Source organism: Mustela putorius, unplaced genomic scaffold (assembly GCF_011764305.1).
Source record: "Mustela putorius furo isolate JIRA1106 unplaced genomic scaffold, ASM1176430v1.1 tig00003942_pilon_pilon_pilon, whole genome shotgun sequence".
Lineage (NCBI taxonomy): Eukaryota > Metazoa > Chordata > Mammalia > Carnivora > Mustelidae > Mustela > Mustela putorius.
In genome coordinates, this window is record NW_025422087.1 from 3,335,945 (window position 1) to 3,355,110 (window position 19,166).

Below are 19,166 nucleotides of genomic sequence, written 5' to 3' on the forward strand. Positions count from 1 at the left end.
TATTGAATCTTCATGGTATTTCACAACTGATGTTTGAGAAGCACTGATTTTTTTTTTCTACATTAGACATATTTAATATTATAGATAGGGAAAGTAACTAGTGTTTGAAAATGTGTAAAATTATTGTTGGCCAAGAGTGGCAGTAGAAGAAATTAAATCATAGCTGTGTACTCTGTGGGAGGGTTAAGTCCCCCAAAATGCTGGAGACAGAGTTTTGATGAAAATGAGAGCTAATATATTTGAGAGTAATACATGAGGAAACCTAAACAGCCGAATAGATGATGCTGTGATCTGGCCTGGTGGAAAAAGAGGTGAGAGTCATCCTGAATCATAACTGTGATCTAGAGAACAGTACAGTTTTGGGTAAGACTCCTTTGGGAAGAAAGTATCTTTATAACAAAGTTAGGTATTGAAATACAGATATGTATAAATGAAGTGAATCAGTACTATGACATCTCAGTAGATATTCTTGCTATGCTGTGAATTTTTATGCAGGGTGACCACAAATGATTGAGACATGTCCTAAGCAGAGTGAGAAGCCCTCAAAATTTGTATTTGGCATTATTGGCTTTCTCTTGTATACCTTTCTTAGCCTCTCTTTGCCTTCTTTTGTAAGCCATCGAGAGTTCTTTTCCTATTCAGCACCACCCCTCCCCACCATCCCTTACCCACTACCCCCATTAAAGCAAAAGGGCTCTGGTGCCTGTCATTTATACTTGTTTTAGTTGTACTTTACTGTGATGTTACAATCAATATACAGCTTTGCCTGGATATTTGCGCTCCATTTCTAGTATTGGGATAACAGATTTTCACTTTAGTAAATTTTTAACATTTTAATAACAAGTTAAAGTCTTTAGACTTAGGGGACAAAGATTTGTGATGTATCCTGTTTATTTCTTCTGTTCTTGATTTTAAAACTGTTAGGATGAGGGAAGTGGAACCAGGTGGGACCAAGGGATTTGGCTTATTTGCTGTTGGTTTATTTGTGAGGAGATGTAGGTTTTAGAGGTTCAGTTCTAGATTATTCTGCTTGAGGTCAAAGTTCACTAACTAAAGTTTAATTTAGTTAAACTTTCTCTGCTTCCTTCCATGTTTTATCTCAGTTTGGAACCTCCTTCCCACTGTGTTCTACCTCAAGATTATATGTTCCTCTTTCAGCCATCTTTATTACAAAATTTACTGGTGATATATATTGTATTTTCTGATTAATTTGACATTTAAGTTTTTTCTTATAACAATTCGGTTGTCATGTCTTCAAAAGATGACTTTCACACTGTTTCTACTCTTGAGAACAAAATATGGAGTAACAAGGAACGTGGAGAGTATTTATGGTAGGGCTCTTTTCTGGAGAAAGCTAAACTAGATTTGGAGAAATTAGTAGAATTATGACAGGCATAATTTGGAATGTAAATCCTTTCTTAATTCTTCTGATGGGTTAGGTTTATTTTGGAACATCAAGTCAAGTATTGATCTCAGGAAAAATAAAAAGTGAGGAGAAAATGGAGAAGATAGTGAACAATAACTGAAATCTTAATGGAAATTGCAGTATAAAACTAAACTTATAAAACCACAGTGTTTGAACTTTTTTGTATATGTTCTCAAATACTGTTTTACTTAGTGTTTAGATTTGCAGGTCAGCCATATCAGTATCATTTACCTATGAGTATTGTGCAAGTCATGTTTCTATGTAAAATTGTGTTTAGAATTACAAATTAAACAGAGCTGTTCTTCTTTCACTGGAGTAGGCTGAGCCTCCATTCATCTCCATTTGCCGTGCTGTGGGAAGGTGTACTATCCCAACTTAAACCAGATGTAGTGGGTTGTAGATTTAGAGCTAACATATGGGTCCATATGGGGATTGTTTGAGTCGTTGGAGTCCAGATTCCTATAGTCAGGGAAGCACCCATGGTTATTGTTTATAGCTTGCTCAGAGCCCCTTCGAGAATTTTTATTTCTCTCAAACACAAGGAATAATAATAATCTAGCAGTATTGAAAAATGGTTAAAGTTTTAGGGTTTGGAGTTGGATGCCAGGAGTCTGAATCTCCATTTCTTCACTGATTATCATTGTGTCTTTAAGCTTAGTTAAACCTTTCTTTCTTCGTTCACAAGATGAGAATAATAACAATACCTTGTGCCTACTATGTGGAGTTGTTACAAGGACTAAATGAAATGCATTTCCTGGGTAGAAATGCCCAGTAAATGGTGGTTCTCATTATAGTAATACATGGTATTAGCCAGACCTTTCTAGCCTTATTTGGAAATTGTTGACTGTTGTTAAATAAATAAATACCGTTGCTGCCCACTCTGGATCAGGCGTGTTACAACTGCCCCCTGGAGAAGTCGTTCTCTTATAGCTGCTCTGAGGATGTCTGTCTTTTCTTTGAGGTGCTCTGTCCTCTCCTCCTCCAGCATTTCTTTTTTGCTTCCTCCTCACATAGCTGTTAACTTCTCAAACATGTGCTTTAAATTTGGTGAAAAGCTATCTGGAGAGTTCTCATGATGTACTGGCAGACGGATAGAAATTTGATTTTATTCATATCGATAATGATTTTCTGTATCTGTTCCAGGTAATATGGTGAACTTAAGTAATTCTTTAATAAATTAATGTTTTATATTACTTAATCTCCCCAGCAGGTCTTTGAGAGAGATTATTTGAGAAATGGAAATTTTGGGAGATCAAGTAATTTATGAAGAATGATATAGATAATTATTTACATTTCAGAGAAAACAAAAAGTCTTTAGGGCAATATGAGAGATAAAATGAGTCTTAGATACAGTGAGAAACAGGTAGTGGAAACAGGCTACTGGTAATATGCAAGAGAGGAATAAAACATTGACCTTAAGCTTGTTTCTTTTTCCGTTTATGTGATTATCTCAGTAAAAATTTCCATAAGCACAGTTTCTAGGGAAAGAGTATACAATTAAACTTTTGATATTTGACTTAACTTTTTAGAAATGTTGCACATGTTTATATTCCTATTCATAGATGGCGATTTTCCTAGAGCCTTGAAAACACAGAGATGTGAAATCCTTTCACATCTCTGTCATTGTATAAGGCAAAAAAACCCCTCATTGTTTAAATTTAATTTCTGGTGCTGTTGAACTTCTCATTTATTAATTGGCTATTGGTGTTTCTTTGTTTCTTTAATGTCTTTTGCTCATTTTTCTGTTTGGCTATTTTTAAATTCATTGTAAGCTCTGTGTGTGTTAGAGATTTAAACCTCTTCTATCAGATGTTTCAATTCTCCCCATTTTGTTTTTGGTCTTGAATTTCATAACGGATTTATGCTGTCACTTTTGAAATGCCACACTTACTCTGATGATCTCTTATTAAGTACATTTAAAAAGAATAAAATATTAAGCTCATTTCGTTAAAATAACATAATTCTCTATTTGCTGAGTTAGTGATTTTAAATTGAAGGGACTGTCAATGTTCTCATGTAATTTGAATCTACTGTCATTTTTATTGCTAAATGATCGATAGTAATTAACTTCCCTTAGCAAATGAATATGTTCTCAATCTTCTCTGCATTTTAATTGTCAAATTTAAATTTCACTTTCTATTGCTTTTACCTCAGTCTTAATCTTTTCTTTGAAATGCTGCACAAGTAACATTAGGTTCAAACTTGTTTAGAAATATGATAGCTCCTAGAGAAAAGGGCTCAACTTTGAAAGAGTTAATTTTGTTTTCCTACTGAATAAAAAGTACTCCAGGCTGGATTTCCAAGATTGTGTTGAGATAGAGATATGCTTTGGAAAGAATAAATTTTGTTGTAACAAATCAGGAGTTCAACCTTGTACTACTTTGTGTATTTTAGTTTAATTGGTACTTTGTGTGCAGTGACCACTTCGCTTTTCTTGAGTCAAGAAAGAATCTTGTTCTATTGACTGGAATTTGTTCTATTGACTGATTATAAAAGATCTCATGGCAGATCTTTGTTTTAGAGGTTTTTTTTTTTTTTTAAGAGATGTGTGGTGGTTTGGTGTTTGATACTTAACCATATTTAAATGTGTGAACTGAATGAAGCAGCATGCCTTTTCTGTACAATATATAATTGTATAGTCCTTATTTTGTTTTAGCTTTGGGCATTTTGGCTTGCCTAATCCAGCTTGATAAAATGATGGTGCATATACTACTTGGATTTAGGAACTAGTAGCTCACTCTGAGATTGTGTGGTTGGCTTTTTACTTTTCTCTGATCATTGTATTTACAAAGTGGAGTAGCTGATTTTAATAGCTTGGCATTACTGGTGGCTATCTGTTTTCCTACGAAGTAGGGGTCTGTAATGAATTCATAAAGGTGAGTTTAGAATTCTTAGCACAAACATGCTAGCCGAAGTTTTGGCTAAATTTAACCCAAACTGTGTAATTTCTCCAACTCTGTTTAATTCCCAGTATTTTTTTCCTTGCATTTTGAAAATGGGTACAGGGAGCTGCTTAATTTTATTTCTTTGAATGGAGCCTCTGTAGCTCTTGTTTCTTACTGATAACCATCTATGCCAGTTAGATTCAAAGAGAGATTGATTCATTTAGAAATTGGTATTTGGTCATTTTAGGATTGCTAGTATAATGTAAGAGTGAAATATGTTTAGGAATGTTATAGAATATGGAACAGCTTTCTTCAGACTGGAGGCAGAGTATCATGTAAGAGTACAAACTCCAGGGCCGGATGTTGTATTAGTTGTGAGATTATAGGCAAGTTATTTTAACTTCTTCTAAGCCTCACTTTTCTCATCAGTAAAGTTGGTTCTACAATTGTGCCAGTCTCACAGAATTATGATGATTAATACCATAATGGGTAAAAAGTGCTTGGCATAGTGCCCTGTGCTTATTAAATGGTAGTTCCAGTCTTGACTGCTTATGATTCTGTAGTTTTAAAATGTGTTTATCTGTTTCTGAATGTGTGTGAGATTTACTTTTGATTAACCACTACCTTACTTTAAGTTCAATTATAGCAGGGTATATTAGAGTATATTAGTAATACCAAGTATATATATTATTTAGCAGATCTGAAGATCCTCTGTTACATTTTAAGATTGAATTTAACCAAGGGTACACATATAAATACATAAAAAGGGAACCTTTTGCTAACAAGCAAATAGGCATTTTAGCATGATCTTTGGTTTTGATAAGGTACTGAAACACATTATAAAAACTTAAAATTGTTACAGTTGATTGTTGTGGAAATAAGGTTCATGACTTAAAAAAAACAACTTTACTCATGTTCACTTAAAATGATTTTTTGTCATGGTATTTTATTTATCTACATTTTATATTCTAGTTCCATTCTAAAGCAATAGAATGAAAGAAGTTGCAGTTTGGTGTTCTAGTTCTTTCGAAACTTAGTAAGAGTATTCCAACTGATCTTGATTTTGTTGGAGTAGAACTCCATTGTAATATTGAGGTTTTAAGGACAAAAGTAGTGACTGCTTTGTAGGCTTTCTTAAATTTATGCAGATAATATTGGGGGACTGATTCATAGTAGAGCTTAAAAATGTGTTTGCATATGTATGTAAATCCTTTTTTGTTTTATTTGATATCATGTAGATCAATTTTTACTTAGCAGCATCTTCTGTTTTCATCCTGTCATCCTGTGCATTGATTCCACAAATTAAAAGTTCTTTTTCATTTACAGATGTTTACCTGCCCCTGAGTCTTAACAGTGAGCCTGTTTCTCGATAGACTGACTTGTCTGTTGCATCCTACTCTTGTTTTTATTTGAACAATGAAAACTTAAGGAGTCCAATCTGTTTTCACAAAAAGCCCATAATTAATAATTAATTGACAAGACAAAATACAATATAATCTTTGCAGCTGGCTTGCTGTGTTTCTGACTCTAAGTCTTTTACCTATGGAGAAAATGATTGGAGCCCACGCTACAGTGACTTGTAGGTCTGGGTTTACTGTTTTAAATTAATTAGGTGTAGGAGCCTTTAAGATCCAGGTAACAAATTAGGTAGAGGTATATAGTTCCCTATCCTGATGACTATATGAAAATTTATTTGATTTAGAAATTGAAGTGTTTTATTGTTTGGGGTCTGTTTTTTCCCAGTGACTTTAGATTAACCACTGAATTAATGGAATTACAGTCTCATATTTAGTTCTCATAATTATAAATATGCTAAAATGCCAAGGCATTTAATTAATTGAGGGAAGACCATTGTGAGTTAGAAGAGGTGATGAAAGAAATGCAGGTTTATTTTCAAATGAGTATGTAGTAGATTCTAGACCAGAGGTTTCTATTAGTGGACCTAAGACCATCAAGAGTGGCAGGAGGTAGGTTGCTGAGTTACTATAGCAAAAGTTAATGATTTTATGTAACTGTTAAGCATTATCTGAAAGAAGATAATTCATATTTTAGTATATGTGCTGCTGAAGCAAGCACTGAAAGAAGATAATTCATATATATGTACCACTGTTTTTAAGTATATGGAGCAGTTTTGACTAATAAAATGAAAATCATCCAAAAATGTCATTCACAGTAACTTTAAATCATCATTCATTGTTTCAGAGTATAAAGGGTGAAAGCACAATGGTGTTTTTGACGTTCAGAAACAGTTTTTAAATTTCAGGGTATTGGAAACTTTTTGTACTAGGATAACAATTTGATTTCTAGTTTATTACTAGTTAGATGACGTATAACTACATATGGCTGGTAATATGAAATGTTGTTTTGCAGTTGTACCAAAAGAATTGTGCACTGAAAAATTGGTCTGTTACTTGGTAGCTTTAACTACATTTTCTATTACAAGCATGGTATTTATAGATTTTTCTTTGGCTTGACTGAAATTTCAGAAGAGAATATATCTTAGCTTTGTATTTCTAGGAAGAAGGGCATAGAACCTTATGCTGAAATGTTGACTGAATGAATATGTGAAAAAATGTGCATACATTTAGAGTTTTGAACTCAAACAGTCCTAAAAATTAGCTTTTACTGTTTGTTCTTTTTTCGACATAGAGACTTACCTCAGTTGTAAGGAATGAAGGTGGACTTCTTTTAGACCTAAACCATTGGAAATGGCTTTTACGAACCAGGGCAAGAAATTTTGAAGAGCCAGGGCTCTGGGGGCTGCATGTGTAATGGTCTTGAAGTTCTTGAAGGCTCTAAGTATCTGGGTCAAGCTTTATGGATTTGGGATGTTGAACTATTGAATTTCTCTCTTTTTATTTCAGGGAGTGGCTTCAGTTTCTGTCTGGACCAGTAGTTTCTTATCTAGGTTATTTCTGTGACATTCTCTGAAACTTCACTCCTCAAAGTGTGGTCACCAGATAAGCAGTACTAGCAGTCTTGGGAGCCTTTTAGAAATGTAGAGTCAGGCTTCACTCTAGACCCACTAAATCAGAATCTTTATTTTAGTAACATCTTGAGAAGATTCATGGGTTCATTATAGTTTAAATATGGAAGGATCCTTGAATACTTTTGTTCAGATCTAACCTGTTGTTTTATTTTTTAAATGCTCAGTATAAAGGGTAAAACTATTTTCATCTTCTGTCTTATTGTACTGTTTATTTAGATTTTGTGAAGAATGATAAAAATTCACTCTTAGAGTAAATCTTGAGACTTAAAGTAAAAATTTTGTAACTAGAGGGGAGGAAGGGGGAGATAAGGAGGAACACTTTCAGGCCCTGCTGTATATTTTCTACAGGAACAAAAAGAGATGGGAATTTTGATGTACAATATTGACTTACTAGGAGGTGGGGTATAAAGCTGGTTATTTACCAATAGGACAGGACATTTACAAATGCTTGCATTCCATAAGTGGAATTCCATAGAGGGGCAAGGCTATCAAGAATAGAGGATCAACAAGAGGACATACCTGTTTTTTTAACTCTCACATTTTCAAGATTGGTCTAGGAAAGAATTACTAGAAGCTAAGGAAAAGGGAAGAGGGATGTTGCTTTTGTTTGCTCGGGAGTAGAGGGTTTATTTTAAAGATCTCAAGAATTTTAGGGTAATAACTTTAGGGGTGAACATTTTCCATAAAATTTTGTTTGTTCCTTTTATTTCTTCCTCTTCTATTTGACTTCTCTGATTTCCTTAGCCCCCACTTTCAATCACCTATAGTTGTTATTAACCTAGCAGTTCTCTCCGCAACCAGTCTTTATTAGGTCTATTCCCATTTCAGTTCCCTTGAGTTCACATCCTTCACCTACACCAGTGATTCTGAAATGGGGGCAGTTTTGTTTCCCCATGACGTTGAAGATGTATTTGGTTGTCACATCTGGGACTGTGGTGCTACTAGCATCTAGAGGTTAAAGGTCAGGGATGCTGCTAAACATGCTACAGTGCACAAAACTGCCTCCATGACAAAGAATTATCGAAAGTCTGTAGTGCTTATAGAGTTGAGAAACTCTAACCTTGATTACTGTCAGAGTCCACAAATTTTTATGCCTGTTTCCACTTTAATTTTCATTCAGAAGCTTTTAAGAGTTCCCATTGCCCATGGAATGAAATGTAATTGCCCATGGAATGAAGTCTGAAGTCCTTGGTGTAGGCTATAGAACAGTTTTTTCATTGCTTTGAAGACTCATCTTTTTGCTCTCCAAGGGTAGCCCTCTCTAAAGGGCCGATTGAATACTTGGGGTTTTCGCTTAACACCATAGTGCCTCTACATACACGTTTTTCCAAGCCTACAGTACCTCTCCCACCTACTTCCTCCATCTAGGTGCACTTACTTCTTCTTCAGAGTTGCATTCACCTTCTCTGTGAACTCTTTGTCTCTGCCCTATGGTACCTTAATTATATATGCATTCTTTATATCACAGTATGTTCTGTTTGCATGACTTTGTTTCCTACTACATTATATTCTCTTTGAGGGAAAGGTGTGTGTTTTATTTAACATATTTAGAACAATTCCTGATACACAGTAGTCTCTTAGATTTTTAGTTGAACATACATTTTTTTTCCTTCAAGGGATAAATAATAGGGTAGTTTGGAAATTAGTTTATAGTTGAGATTTTACTCTAATTTTTGTCTTGTGCAGTAATATGTACTCTTTTTGCCTCACCTTCATGCTTTCTATTTCTGCTATCCCTTTTCAGATGTCATTTTGCCTTCCATTGCTTATGATGGTAATTTAAATGGTATTGATATCTTAGGTCTTTTCATTCAGTATCACATAGAAGGTTGTACTTTTGGATTAGATTTTAATCTCTGACTAGTTATCGAAGAAAGTTAAATCTATAGTGGCATATGTTTGGGGATCTCTTCCACCTAAGAGGGAAGGCATTAGGCTAATTATAGGTTTTTGAGGGTTGGGGTGGAGAGAAAGTAGTGAATTCTTCTTTGGAAAAATGAGCTGTTGGGGAGGGAGAATGCTACAGTGGATTTATTTAAATACTTTTTTCTACATTGCTTAGTATACTACTGTAAGAAGATAAATTGTGCTATTGTAATAACCAGCTCAAAGCAGGTCTGCATTTGTGAAGGATCTGAATAACAGAAGACCATTTAACGCAATAATCTACTTGCTTTCAAATATATGACTGAAATTTAGGTGCCCTTGTAGAAATCCTATTTGATAGGTTATTTTGTTTAAATAAATACCCTTTGATGTGTTGGAACTTTCCTAATAGTTAAGATATTCTTTAGCCCAGACATTTTCTAAAATACAAAATTTAAATTTTGTAGTGTAGTAATTTTGCTGTGTATCAAAGCCTTGTAGTTGTGAGCTATATTACTAGAAATAACTTGCTTTAAAATTCTTTCATTTATAATATTGTTCTGATGGGTACATATTTATTTTCATCCATAAAAGTTGCTTGTGATATAGGCTTAAAGAGTAATTGAATTGGTACAAGAGTGCATGGAGATGGAAATATTTTAGCCTCATGGAACTTTATCCACTGCTGTAATTATTGGGATGGTAGGTAGTTTAGTTACCTTTCTTATGCAAGTTTAATTTTTTTTTTTCATCTTAAGTCAAAGACTACTAGCAGAGGTCCATTTCTGTTAGTGTCTACTTTGCATAGAATGATTTCATAGGCATTATTCGCACGGTCATTTTGAAATTTTAGAAATCAAGTGTTTTCTTCAAATTAGTTGTCTCTACTGGTCAAAATTTTATATATTTTATATGTTTGTCTGGCTAGGGCACTTTTTTTGAAGAAAGTTAATTTTAACTATTTGCTTTATCAGACTTATGACAGAATAGTGAGTAAACATAAGTTATTTCAGGTCTTAAACTATCTTCCCAAGAATGATTAGCATTCCTTAAAGGGAAAAATATATATACAAATTCCTATAAAGATATAATTTAATGCAAATTTGCTATAAATTAGGGAGGTAAGGTGGTGGAAACTATCATTAATTTTCACATATTAAAAAGCCCTGCCAACCACAACTAAGATTGTTTACTAACTTTATTATAATGTTTGCCAATGAGTTCATGCTTTTATTGGACAAGCTATTTAATATCAGTCTGTGTACATTACTGGTATACTCATAAGACCCATGAAAGTTGTGTTTTTTTTTTTTTTTGTTTTGTTTTTTTTTTTACAAAATTTGAGCTTATTTCAACTAATACCTTAAGTTGAAAGCCCACTTAAGACATAGGGACTTGTACTTTTGCCTAATGTGCATAGAATTTTAAAAAATTTAAAAAATCCATTCCTTAGGAATTAACTGCTTCTTTTAAATGGAGGTAGTTCCTCAGCAGGAAATAAGATAGCAAAGTGGGAACAGAAAAAGACATAGTTTGGAGAATTTTTTTTTTTACCTGTATTTGGTGCCCTTTGAAGCATTTCTTCATATTGCAGTGAGAATAGGTAAGTGCCAGTGGAAAAAATTTTGCAAGGCATTTAACTTTGCTGATAAGTTAATTTCTATTCATTAAGGTTTTATAAAATCAAATTATAATGTATACTTCTAAAACATCTGTTGCTTTTTACCTATATGTTGTTTAGCCTGTTAGGACTGTGGGTTATTTTGGAGGTATGTATGGGGGGGGTTGGGAAATGGTGGGTGGTGATAAGGACATTAGAGGGAGTGTCTTAGAAATTTTACTTGTTCCCTATTCCACCATCCCTGGTATCATCTATATGTTAGTTATGTTAGTTTAGATTAGTGTGGGGGATGTTAGGAGTGGCCTGGTTTCTTTCCTTCTTTTTCCTAGCCAAGGAAGTATCGCCTGGGGATGCTGGAGGAGAGGCTAGTTCCGATGGGATCAAAGGCACGAAAAGCAAAGAACCCTATTGGCTGCCTTGCTGACAGGTGTAAATCAGGAGTACCCATCAATATGGTTTGGTGGAACAGAGTCACAGAAAACAATTTACAGGTAAAAATAATTTTATTAGACATTTTTTGAAAGTGAATATCTTGGTTGCTTTCTGTGTCTGGGTGGGATGGTGGGTGTGAGATTGAATGGTTTAGATGATATCTTTAGGTGATTTTTTTTTTTTTTAATCAAAGGAAGGTTAGTGACTTGTTAACCAACTAAATGACTTTGGTGACTTTTTGAACTTTCTCTGCTTATAGTTTACTTTCCTAAAAGTATACTAAGTTTAGTTTTTCCCTTTTGGATTTTGTTAACAGATATGAGGTCAGTTATTTTAATACACAAAGTTATTCAGGGTACTGTATTAAAAAATCATTATAAAATTTATTATGGGAAACCTCATTTATACTCTGAATAACAGGAAGCTTCATATGTTTACTTTTTGTACATTTTTACTAAAAAAAATTACATGTAAACAAACTTGTTAAGTATTGGCTCTAAAACGAGCCTCAATATTATGTTGTCATAGGCACGTGCATTTTAGTCTTTGACTCTCCCTTATCAATACTGAATAATGAAAATGGACTTTGTAACTCAAAAACTATCTTTTGAGTAGGATTCTGAAGTACCTATGAAATAATTTGAATTAGATTCAGTTTTAATTTGGAGTATAATTCTCATTTTAAAAAATTGGTAACGGTAATAATATAGCTCTTAACCCAAATTTCAGTTTAGATGTAAGCAGAATATTTTTCTTCCCAAATGTTCTGAATATATGGGTCTTTTTAATGTATATTGCTAACCAAGCATCTGTAATCCCACACACATGTACCACACACAGAAAAGCTATAACAAAGTTAACAACTTGGTTATATTTCTGTCACCAGCCTTGTGTTACGAAGGGGTTCCACAATATTTTGGTCTGTTCAGTATTAATACCATAGCAATATCTTTATTGCCTTGGGCATAAAAATAAAGGAGTTAGTCCAAAAATATTGCAAAACATAGTTTCTGTCCCAAAATAAATTTTCATAGTATTTTATAAAGTAAGGGAAGCCTGGGGACAGGGAAAGGGGTCCACATCATGATACACTTAAAATTTCATTGGAAAGTTTTGACTCTGTCAATTATGAATAGCAGTGTAGTTCACTGAATTTTTGTCTTTTTAGATTGGTAGGAGAGAGATTTGATGTGGATTGTTAGAATTATTTTTCAGTTTTAATCAGAATAAATGGGGCCCTAACTGTATACGAACTGTTAAAAGTGGAACTGGAAATGCTTGTACACTGTGGGGTAAAACGGTGATAAATGCACTGGTGTATCCACTTGGCTTTTCCACAGCTGCCCGTCTTATCTTATTGTCAGCTTTTGAGGTACCTCTGTGTAGCACAGCTTGAAAAATCATTAGGTTACTGTAAGAATGCATGCTAGAAATGGTTTTATTTTTAATTAAAACAGGTTATAATAGATAAACTTTTCAATGTACAAAAGATTGAACTTGTGTTATCTGAATCTCCTATTTCAACTACTACTATTATTTTATACTTCAGCTAGTTCTTTTCCTTTAAGGACATAAGGAATACTTCAGTAGCTTGGTCTGATATTAGAAGGACAGTATCACCTTGCAGTATCAGTCACATGTTGAAATATTGAAAAATGCTTATCTGTTGTCCATTATTGTGTTTGTGGATTCCTAAACTGTGGATACCTTGTGTTGTTTATGCAGTGCAAGGAGTATGTCAGTACCTTTTTTAATTTTTTTAAACTGGGGTTTTTATCTTTTTGATGTGTAAGGAAACTAATTCGTGTGAATCAAGTCTTTACCTTTTTATTTTATTTTTTTTTAGTTTTGTATGATGCCTTTTAACATATCTGTCCACAAAAATTTTATAGAGTTTAAAAAATATGAGTAGCTCGGTCTATTAATCTTTCCTGCTTCATTTGTTTCCTTTCTTTTAAATCTTAGGCCTTCTCAATCCTAAGGTCAGAGAAATGTTTATTTGTACTTTGTTTTAGTAATTATAGCTGTGTTTCTTAAATGATTACCTTATGCCAGGCACTGTGCTAAGCTTTTTACATATATTGTCTCTTTTGGTCTTTCAAATAGCTCATGAGAGGAATATTACTATTAAATGAAGAAACTTCTTCAGAGAAGCTAAGTAACATTAAGGTTAAATAGTAGTAGTAAATAGAGGAGCAGACATTTTAACCCGTGTTTGTCAGACTTTAAATTCTCTTAATCTTTATGTGATATACCCTCTATTGAACTACAGCTGTGGTTAGCTTAATTATCTAACTGGTTAACTGAACTTCTATAGGACAACTTGTTTTTGGATGAGAGTGCATACATATTTTCTATCCATGGATTGTAACTTATGCATAACAGCAGGATTGGTTAAGGTCAGTCCTTTTTCCTCGTGATTCCATCTGATTCTCAGTGACCTTTAATTACCTTTCTTTCTGGAACTGGAAACATTTCTTTACATTGATTTCTTAGTGTTAAGCTACCATCTTTAGAAGTTTTTCCAGTTTTGAAAACAAAAGATAACCATCAAAACCCTTATACCAAAATGAGCTACAGAAACTTTTCTCTGAAGGTTTCCACATGAATCATTCATAATTGCATTTATTCTGCAATTATTATTGGATTTCTTTCAAGAGCCCCATGATCCCCTTTTAGTATATATATATATATACTTTTTTCTTTTCCATTAAGGATCTCATATGAGAGAGCCTGTTTACACATTTGTAAGACAGTGATTCATGCTTTCATTTAAAACATACATATAAAAATACATGTGTATATATATAAAATGTGCTAATTAAAGAATCAAAGATATTTATTATTTTCCTTAGTTTTTCATATTGTGGTGAAGGCTAAATTTTTTTTCATATGGCTCTTTGAAATATTGATAATGTTCATCCGGTTTCCATTCTCTTTGTGGAGTTCCCACTTGAGAACCCTTGGAATAGATCTTTCTTTTCTCTGATTTCTTTACCACCCATTTATTTATGCCTTCAGTGTCTACAGTTTGTCGTCATCAAAATTTTGCTAACATTGGGACTCCTGGGTGGTTCGGTCAGTTAAGGGTCTACCTTTGGCTATGGTCATGATCTTGGGGTCCTGGGATCAAACCCCATATAGGGCTCCTTGCTTGGCAGGGGGCCTGCTTCTCCTCCCCCTCTCTCTGCCCTCTCCCCACCCTGCTCATTCTCTCTTTTCTCTTTCTCAAGTAAATACATAAAAATGTTAAAAAATATTTTTTTGCTGAAATTGCTCTCAAAATTTGTCAGAGAGCTCCTTAATTACCAAATAGAGTGTTTTATCTAGTGCTTAAAACTGCTGGCCACCTGTTTTTGAAACTTTCCTTTTTTCAGTCATGACTTTTGGTTTTACCCCAGCTCCTTGTGAGCTCCTGTTCTTGGTGCACTCATTCTTTGCTTTCCCTTGTATGCCTAAGACCTAAAATTTTATTTCTATTAGGGTTGTCTTCTGAGTTCAAGACTCTTATTTTTTTGTGCTTTTTGGTATCTTTGCATGTTGATATGTATCCCGCTGTCACTGCAAATTTGGCTTGTCTAAAACAGGCATTTTTCTATTTTCAAAATCTACAGTTTCTTTTGTAGTTCTTCTTTAATGACTTCGTCATCTTCCCAGTCCAGTCACTGAGGCTTATGTATCTTAATTTCTCCCCTGTCATCTCACATTCTACCATTTATTATAAGAAGGAAACTATTGAAGTTTTGACTAATTGAAAGATAGTACATTGGACAGTTTATTTGCCATCATATTAAGGCTTTGCCACAGTAATGAGATATTATCCTCTTTTGACAAATAACATAAGTTGCAATTTAGAAAAGCTTTATTTTTTTTTTTTAAGATTTTATTTTTAAAGTAATGTCTACACCGAGTGTGCGGCTCAGACTCATCACTCTGAGGTCAAGAGTCACATGCTCTACTGACTGAGACAGCCAGGTGGCCCAGACCTTATTGTTAATAAGCGATAGAGCTAGGATTCTAGCCTAGCCCTGTTTAATTCTAAACCTGAGATTTTTCTGCTATGTTGTCTGCCTCTAATCCCTATTCCTTAAAATTCTGCAGTATCTTCCTCTTCTTTCCTTTGTTAACACTACTGACATAATTTCCATCCTAAGGGTATTTTCTGTATAATTTCTGTCAAATCCCTTTGGGTGTGTTTTACTTATCTAGGGCTCTCTTACTGTCCATACATACTAAATTCTAATCAAATGGAATCTTTCATACCTCATATAATATGAAATACATTGTCAGATCTCTGTATCTTTGCATCTTTGTATGGTTGTTAACCAAGCCTAAAAAAAAAAAAAAACTTTCCTCCTTTTCCTTTAAGAGTTAATTCACATACTACCTTCATTGTAAATACTTGCCTGAAAGAATTTTTTTTTAACCATTTCTGTAATACCTGGTGTTGTTTGTTATTTCATTGTTTTATATTATTTCTTTACCTGTTTGCTGCTTTTTCCCATTGGACTATAAATATTTGAGACTGAGCATGTATTTATTACTGTTTTTGTACCCTTAATGTATTCTGTCTCTAAATGTTACTGTTTAATTTCCTTTTATTAGGCAGTGTATATAATTTGTGGTAATTTATTCCAGTACTTTTCTATGTTTAAAAATTGTTCTGGGATTTATAGCCACCATATTACTATTGCTTAGTTTTATTATCACAGTTGATTTAGAACAGAGGATAGTGATTTCTTTTTAAATGTTAGAGAATCTTTTTCTTTTTTTTTTTTTAAACTCATGAAAGTTTATCATTGTTTAAGTGTTCTTGATATTTTCTAATCTTCTTATCCTGGTAGTAGTCTTAATTACTTATTGACATTGTTGTTAAGTCACAGGGCTTCTCCAGTTTATGTTTTTCTCATCATCTTAGCCCAAACACCAAGCAGATGGTAGGTGGAAGGTCACCCGAGACTCCATATCAGTAGTACTTTATTTTACTTAAGTGTAAGTTCTCTTTATCATTCTTTGGTCTTTGCCTAGGTTGTTTATTTATCCATTTCTCTGCCTGACCAACCTATATGTCAGTTTCCAAATTTTTGATTTGTTCTGTGATTATATAGTTCAGATACCATTGTTTAGGATTGAAATATTTTAGCACTTACCTTACAGAATTGTGAGGATTCAAATTTCCAGGCACATAGTAGATACGAAATAAATTTCCATTCCGTCAGTTTCACATTATTCCGTCAGTTTCACTCCTAAACTCGGTCTCCGTTTATATTTACATAGGATGCCATCAGTTATATTCAGATGTATGTGGCATGGTGTGTGTATTATATGTATATATAAAGAGGCAGTAACATTAATTGTCTTTTAGGGGCTCACATTTTAATGCCAACTCTCTTGAATATTTTTTAAAATTTGTTTAAAAATGCCTTTTTTTTTTTTTTTTTTTTTAAAGAAAGGCTTAACAGGGGCGCCTAGGTGGCTCAGTTGGTTAAGCCTCTGCTTTTGGCACAGGTCATGATCTCAGGGTCCTGGGATTGAGTCCTGCATCGGGCTCTCTGCTCAGTGGGGAGCTTGCTTCCTCCTCTCTCTCTGCCTGCCTCTCTGCGTACTTGTGATCTCTGTCAAATAAATAAAAAAAAAAAAGAAGGCATAACAGTGTGCTCTCACCTTTCCCATAAGACTTAGTGTTAAGGGGTGCCAGAATGGTTCAGTCAGTTAAGCATCCGACTCTTGATTTTGGCTGGAGTTGTGATCTCCATCAAGCGCTGTGTTGGCCCCTGCTCTCAGCAGAGTCTGCTTGTGGATCTTTTTTTCTCCCTCTGCTCCTACCCCTGCACGCATGTGCTCTTTCTTTCCTTCTCTCAATAAATAAGTCTTTTTTAAAAAATTATTTTTATTAACATATAATGTATTATTTGCCCCAGGGATACAAGTCTGTGAATTGTCAGGCTTATACATTTCACAGTACTCACCATAACCCATACCCTCCCCAATGTCCCTCACCCCCCAAAAATTAGGTGTCAGCTGGAATAAAAGGATGGGAGGTATATGGCTGTGTGAACTTCTCAGGGTATTGCAGGTTAAGATTTGCCTAGAGATAATGACATGTTAAATAAATTTCTGTTCATTTTGTCTCAGACTTTTGGAAATAATGGGTTATAGATTATGAATCAATAGTGTTACTGTTGTTTTAGCTTACCCCCGGAGTGATGTAAATGAATGAGAATGGTTGGACTGTTGGCTTTATTAGGAGTTTCATACCTGTCAGCATCTCGTTTGATGACATTTGCCCGCCTTCTGGTTTGATTAAATGGCATTTCTTGTAAGGAGTATTTAATTAGAAGAATGCTCACATTAAGATTTTTGACTCACAAATTCTCCTGTGAATTCTAGTTGCTTGTTACTGGTGCTTTTAAGATCCCAGGGAGGTTTTTGAAACTCACCAGATATATTTCAATCTTTAGACTTTTTGATTTTTAGTGTTAATTCAGGTGATTTCTAAACAGTAGGCCCTAGGAGATAGGATGGTTTGGGCTTTAGACTGGAGTGGTTTAGAATTTTTTAAGGTTGAAACTTAAACCCTCTATCTACTCAGTGTTCCGCAGGACTTTGAAGAGTTCTAGAACTGTGGTACAGCGAAAACGGCATGCCCACTTCTTTTCTCCCTTTATAGCTGATATTCTAAGCCTTTAACACTCCTCAAACCTACTCACCCCTTCCATGTCACTTTTGAGTAAATGACTTGTGTACTTCACTGGAGGGAGAAAGGGCGTGAGAATGAATTGCTTCATGTGGTAACTTTCAGCCTGTGGACAGCTTTTTCATTCATAACTTTTCTTAGTGTTTTTCCTCCTGTTTCAGACAAACAGTTGTTCCTTTATTATGTGCTTCAGAACCTGTCTTTATTCCCTCTAACAATTTATTATTTATCCCTTTTCAGTTTTATATAATGTCTCGCTCAACAGTGATTTCTTCCTCCTAGCTTGTTAACATGCAGTGTTTAAATTTCTTTTGCTCTGGGACCCTGGGAGTAAGGAATGCTATCTGAAAAAAATGTTCTAGCGTCAATATGTTTGGGAAAGCAGTAAAATTTGAGAAATGCTTGCTACTTATTGTTGCCACTTTTTTACCTTTAATTCATCCCTCAATTCCCATTGTTTTGCCATTCGCTTTCCCCACTATGTTGAAACTTTTTGATATGGTCACCTAAGTACCAAAAGTACCAGTTCTTATTCAATCTCTAATGCATTTGACATTGCTGACCATTCCTCTTCCTGAGAACTCAGCTCTTAGCCTGTTCCTTATTAGTCTGTTTTGAGGACCTCTTGTTTGTTGCCTTGACCTCAGGAACTCTCCCGAACTCTGTCCTTCACTCCCTTCTCATTTATTTCACATGGTGCTCCTCGGGGGTCTCAGCAGATATTTATTACTTCAGCTACTCCCATCCATAGCTGACTTTCAGGGTTTTTTGTTTTTGTTTTTGTTTTTTTAAAACCATCCCCTCAGTCCTTCGCATTGTCTCTGAATACTAACTTCTTCAGAACATCTTTATTTATGTGGTGTAAGACTTTGAAAATTCATTCTATCTAAAACAAACATCACATCTTTTTCTTTAAACGTGTTTTATTCACACATGTCTGTATATGCCTGCTCTCTGTCGTGATTATGGTATCACCCAGTTGTGAGTTTTTCTGGACTCCTCCATCTTCCTTATTTGTCACATCTTTTGGCCACCAGGTGCTGTTGATTGGGCTACTTTGAAATTGTCTTCACTTTTAATATTACCGAGTTATAGGTCTACTTTCATTTCTTATCTGGATTGTTATTATTGTAAGACTGTTATTATCTAGTATCCTGCTTCTGTTCTTAACTTTCAAACCACTATCTGACTGATATTTGATCATGTTTTTTACCTTTGTCATTAGTATAAAATTCAGATCCTTCAGGAAG

At 34.3% G+C, this 19,166-nt stretch overlaps 1 protein-coding gene across 6 annotated transcripts in view; it reads left to right on the forward strand.

Annotated features, from left to right (window-relative positions):
• PAN3 (poly(A) specific ribonuclease subunit PAN3) overlaps positions 1-19,166 on the forward strand; it is a 137,546-nt gene that overhangs the window by 32,815 nt on the left and 85,565 nt on the right. For 4 of the 6 annotated variants that reach the window (XM_013046997.2, XM_045069625.1, XM_045069626.1 and 1 more), the window contains exon 5: positions 11,117-11,278. The exons of the other annotated variants lie outside the window; for them this stretch is intronic. In XM_013046997.2, the coding sequence (XP_012902451.1) occupies positions 11,117-11,278 (162 nt within the window). The remainder of the gene's footprint in view (positions 1-11,116; positions 11,279-19,166) is intronic. 6 annotated transcript variants of the gene reach the window in all.